The sequence below is a fragment of the Centruroides sculpturatus genome, unplaced genomic scaffold (assembly GCF_000671375.1).
Source record: "Centruroides sculpturatus isolate CEXI.00-Female unplaced genomic scaffold, Cexi_2.0 scaffold1516, whole genome shotgun sequence".
Classification (NCBI taxonomy): domain Eukaryota; kingdom Metazoa; phylum Arthropoda; class Arachnida; order Scorpiones; family Buthidae; genus Centruroides; species Centruroides sculpturatus.
In genome coordinates, this window is record NW_019385684.1 from 14,308 (window position 1) to 20,017 (window position 5,710).

Genomic DNA, 5,710 nt, shown 5'->3' on the forward strand with positions numbered 1-5,710 from the left:
GGACAAGATTAAGGCTTACTGTGAAAAACTTGGCTTCTATTATACTATTTTAGATGCGGGTTTTTGCGCTTTTGATTGCGTTTTAATAGGGTACGTCAAGAGAATGTACACTAAGAAAAAATTTTTTGAAAAATTTTCCCCCACGAGGGAAGTGTTATACATTTATAATAGATACATTTTGAGCCACAACAAGGCGTGGCGGGGTCTGCTAGTACTATATATATTAGTAATACGCTAATATATTTTTTCACCTTGTGATTACTAAAATAGCGTTTGTCATGCCCATTATGGACTTGCCAAGTTCATAATGACAGGGTTTAAAGCAGTCATGGCAGTGAAAAAAAAGTGAAAAAAGAGTGTCTACATTGAAAAAAGCTGAAAACGCTAATAGTGATAAAGTGAACTATAACAGGCATGATTAAAAACACACACATTTTGTATCAATAGCTTTTAATTGGACTGAAAAAATTAAATATGAAAATAATTAGGCTAAGTTAAAAGTGACCAGTAAGACTGCATTAAGCCAGAACGGGCCTGCATTTAGTTTTCATGTGCCCCGTACGGAGTTCCTACCGTTATACAGCAAAGGAAATGGAAGAGTAACATAACTACCAGAATGTGTCTCCATATAACATGTCAAATTGAAAATGCGATTTATTTCAAAATACATTTTTTGATTTCTTGTTAAAAAATTTGTAATTAAAGACGATTTTCTTTTGTTTAAGTCATGCTGCAGTTTCTGCACTTCTCTTGTTTTCTCCTGTTTATCACACTGAATTTTCTTCACACCAGAGTAAGCAATTCACTATAAAGTTTATGTATTAAAGGATCATTGCACTGAAAATGTCCAGTAAATTTTGTGAATAGTTCAGCACTAGATATTCCTAAATAGAGTTCAGCGTTGATGTTAGAACAATTTAATGACTGAGATTATCTTATATGAAACACTTCATTAAGCTGGTATTCTTGAGGAATGTGCTTTAGGAAGTATAATATGAGTCCTTCCCATTGTTCGATCAGTCACTTTACTGCAGGACCAAACATCAGTCATTTAGTTGATGAATAAATACTTCATAAATTTGTTGCAAAGCAAATTAAGTTTCTCCTGAATTTCTGTGTATTCATCCCACTTTAGAGGGCCACCCATCAAAAAAGCTGTGTTGCTATGATGAGATCACTATCTCCGCCCAACTCTTCCAGGCCTTTCAAAAAAACATTGTGGATTGTATGAATGCTGCAAGTCCCTATCTTGATGAGGCCTTTTTTGCGAGTTGTCAGAATTTCCTCATTTATGAGAGACAATACTTCTTAGTTTATGTTTGGTCCATTTCATCCAATCATCAGTAATTTATGGAAAGGTAGATATGAATTGTCAATTGCCAGAATTATTTTTGATTTAATTGTTTCGGCATCTGCATGCCCGAGACAGTAAATGAGGTCTGGAAATGCCTGCAGACAACTTCCTGTTGTTCTTCTAGCCAGTATCTAATCAGTATTTGCAGTTATTTTCTGTCTTATGATGAGCAATTGCATGTCTCATCATAAGAAATGCTATAATATGACCATTGTGCATCATCTACCATTTGATCAAAGAAATATGGGGCCAAAGATTCAGTGATTAAGTATCTCATTTTTTGATGTGACAATGAGAATTTTTTTGGAAGATTGTCTGCACACTTGGCATTGATTGTCTCCTTTAAATCATGATATAATGCAGATGAATNGGTTCTTAGTTCTTTGAATTTACGAAGAATGACTTAAATTTTTGTAACAGTTTTGTGAATTAAGTTAAATTAGTACAAAGGTCAGGTCATTCACAGAGATTAGATTTGAGATATGATCTTCACGAGGCGAAATTCCTTTTTTTAATTATATTGTGTGTTTTCTGTTTCTTTTAAATCATACTAACACGCGAAACGTTATTTTAACATAATGCTTCATTCAAATATTTTGTTTAGCAACGAACAGCTAAACATAAATAAAATGTGTCCTTTATAAGTTCACGAACAGATAAAGCTACTACTGGCAGTAGTATCAAATGGAAGTAGCTACGAAGAGCTAATTTGGGTGCAATACGATGTTGGAAGTAGCTATAACTATTCCTATAACAGTGACATTACCATCTTGTCTGTTTAGCTTCTTGGATACTTCCATTGTATGCGTTGAATAGTATGGCGATAACACAAATTTCCTAAAGCAAATCTATGAAAATATATATGAATAAAATCTGTTCTAAGAGATTAGATTATATTTGAAAAAGTATCATTAAGCAATAGACAGGATCAAAAAACTCTATGTAATACGTTTCTGTAATCCAACAAATGGTAGACGGACTCACAGCAAAATTTGCTGTGAGTCCGTCTACCATTTGTTGGATTACAGAGACGTATTACATAGAGATCTAATATACAGTAATCCAGTTATATAGTGAAGGATTAAAGATGTTTTTATTATATAACTTTTTAAATAAGGTTTACAGGTTTGATTTTAATTAACAAAATATAACTTTTTGTTTAGATTAACGAAATAATATAATGAACAACATAACGTTTATATATTTTTATGAGTCCATTTTTTACTTTGTTTACTTTTTTGGCTCCGTCAGCTCTGTTGGCACCAACAGTTCCTTTATTGCTCTACTACAGTGATTTAAAGACGCCACCTGTCATATCCATGACAGAAAAATCATGAAAAATTCAATTACTCTATTGGGTTCGAACTCGGATTCCATAAAGGAAAAATGCTGCCGTCTAAATTTTCTAGACCGTAAGTATTTTAAATGTTTACATTTATAATCTTAAACTTTCGATTTTTAGTTAAACAAAAGTGAGTTCTATTTCTAATCACCAGAAATTTATTGGAGATTATACAAGGTAATATCTGATATCTTGTTACGAATAACTTCATATTGTTGTGAATTAATCAAGAGAATAAATGTTTCGTTGCTAACATTTTCAATTACCAAACCAACAATACTTTCATTTTCCTCAAATTTAAATTCTCTTCTCACATTTTCAGGAAATTTCTTGTTTTTAATGATATATTTCATCGTGTAATATGATTCTGTTTCGTAGCAATAAATGCCAGAGAAAGAAATCTGTTTAAATGAAATCTTTCCTGCCAACATCATGTCAATCAGTTTCTGAATTTCTTTACGAAAATCATAATAATGTAATATTCTTGCATAAAAGTTTAAATCAAGAAATATGAAAATCAGTATTGTAGAATATGTGCAGGAACTGTAAAAATTCAGCAGTTTTTCCTCTATGGCTTTATACTTTTCCTGTTCTTTTGGTAATTTTATTACGAAGTTTGTGAATTTACATTCCTTTAAGAATTTTAGAATCCATTCTGAATATTCTAGATCAAAGTTTATATTTATATTCGAGCAAAGTTGTTTCCAGTTATTCTCACTTAATTCTCTATTAGCATCCATCAGGAAGTTCCAGTAGAATGTTCTACATTTGAAAACATTTTCCAAACCATATGGTAACTGAGATTTGTTTACGAAAGATAATATAAAAATCAGCATTGTGTTTGATATGAATCCACAATAGAATTGATATTGCTCACGTGTATAAATATACAATGCAACGAGAAATTCGTATAAGGTTCTGTGTACCAAGTCGTAAGTGATGTCACCATCTGTTGATACCGAGTAAACGGAAAGAATATGAAGTTTATGAATAAAAACTACTTCTTCTTCACTGAAATTGGCTTTCAACGTTTCGCATTTTAAAGGATAGGATGTGAGTAACTGCCCTAATTTGACTAATATATTTTCACCGATAAAAATTTCATCTTTTGAAACCTTATTCATTAAATCACCGTTTTCTTGTAAGCATTTCTCTATTAACATTTTAAATAATTTAACATAAAACATCGCCATCTTTTGCACCTGAAGATTTTCGCTATTAAATGCGCAGCAAATAAGATGCAGCATCAATGGACATTCAGCTAAATTACGCAGATAATCATGAATTTTTAATTGTTGTATAAGACTTCTGTACTCGACATCATTGTACTCTAGAAGCAACTTTACGTAAGTCTCTTGTTGTTTCGGAGAAAACCCACGAATGCAATATCTGGAATCGATATATTTGCGAATTTCTTCGGCATTATGTGAACGACTGGTGATTAATATGGTCATGTGCTGAGAAATTTCCACCGAGTCTGTATCGAGAAATTTCACTATGGCAGATTTATTTGGATACTCATCAAAGCCATCAAGAAGCAGCAGGAGGTTAAATTCGAAAGTATTAGATAAAGATTTAACTTCTGGGTCATGTAAAATGGCGTCTTTAATCCCTTCGTATTGAATTTCTTTGGAAGTATCGCATAAATTAAAGAGGACAACAGAAGAGAAGTAATTTAAATAATTATTTCTCTTCCCTTCTGTTTTCCAATCATGATCAATTTTCTTGCAAATGGTAGTTTTCCCGTAACCTGGTTCTCCGGTGAGAAGGATTGTTCGATGTCCATTTTTCTTTGTAAACATTTCTTCTATTGTGACGTTTTTAACCTTATTTTTTCCAAAGGAATCAGTTTCTTCGATTTGTAACATTACAAAATATTCATCAATTGGCTCATTATTGACATTAAACAAGAACATATTCTTATAGGAATGTAGTCTCTTGCTGTTTTCCATTCGGTTTACATGAGAATCTCCTATAAAAATAAAATATATTTATATAAAATTATTTAAAACTTTAAATATAAATTTTAGGTTGATAAGAAGTATAAGAATTAATTGAAAAGTCAAAAAGTCATGGAAAGTTTAAAATGTTTTGTAGTTTTCTGAATTGCATATTGTTTTATTCAATTTGAATAAAATTAATGACAGGAAAGTAACACTTCCTACCACTTAGTGAAGGGTAAAGACGAAAAGTTAATTATTGGGAAAGGTACATAGAATACTGATAAATAGTCTGAATCTTATTGAAGAATAACATAAGTGTCCATTTTATTAATTATAATGTTTGGGTGGTATTCTATGTTTTTTATACATTTGTGCAGAGATTTAGATACATCTACTTCTCTAAATATGTTATAAAACTCTCAAAAGTAAAAATTTCTTTGCAGTAAGCACAGTTTTATATATAGAATGTTGTAACACTTTTTTAATTTGTCAATTTGCTTTTATTTACTTTTACATAATTATTTACTATTACTAACAGTTTCTTTGGGATAATCTATTTAAAGAGGAAATTATAAATACCTCTATAAGGAATCGTCATATATTTATGCTTTAATAAAACTTATTATACTGGTGAAGTGTCTGGTTAGCACTGACAGAAAATCTTAAGTCAAAAGTCAAAACAAAGTACATTTATTTTCCCGAGATAAAAAAAGACATCTATAGAAATATTTCTCCAGATATTTTCTCATATGTTGCTTGGATTATCTATCAAACCATACATATAGTCTCAATTTATTACTATTGTTATCTATACTAATATAATAAAGAGGTAATGTTTGTATGTACAGGTAACCCCCGTATAACACGGCACTTCTATAGCACGGATTCGCTCTAACACGGTTCGAGAATTGGTACCATCCCCCGTATAACACGGTACTTTTATAGCACGGATTCACTCTGACACGGTTCGAGAATTGGGTAAAACCCTCGAACAACAGGAAATGTAATAAATTTTTACATACTTAAGTAATAATAGTTCACGAAAATTATTATTTTCGTGAACTATTAGTA

General features: G+C 31.2%; 2 protein-coding genes across 3 annotated transcripts in view; both read right to left on the reverse strand.

Moving 5' to 3' along the window:
- Positions 1 to 211: 211 nt before the first annotated feature.
- Positions 212 to 2,154, reverse strand: LOC111641180. The gene is made up of 5 exons (XM_023387307.1): positions 2,121 to 2,154; positions 1,526 to 1,756; positions 1,157 to 1,304; positions 1,025 to 1,028; positions 212 to 924 (listed from the first exon to the last, which is right to left on the reverse strand). The coding sequence occupies exons 1-5, from the start codon at positions 2,152 to 2,154 to the stop codon at positions 784 to 786; spliced, it is 558 nt and encodes a 185-aa protein (XP_023243075.1). The 3' UTR covers positions 212 to 783.
- Positions 2,155 to 2,376: 222 nt separating this feature from the next.
- Positions 2,377 to 5,710, reverse strand: part of LOC111641177 — a 15,360-nt gene continuing 12,026 nt past the window's right edge. The window contains exon 5 of one of the 2 annotated variants that reach the window (XM_023387301.1): positions 2,377 to 4,668. In XM_023387301.1, coding sequence (XP_023243069.1) covers positions 2,855 to 4,668 — 1,814 coding nt within the window. In that variant the 3' untranslated portion in view covers positions 2,377 to 2,854. The remainder of the gene's footprint in view (positions 4,669 to 5,710) is intronic. The other variant, XM_023387300.1, reaches the window with a different exon arrangement.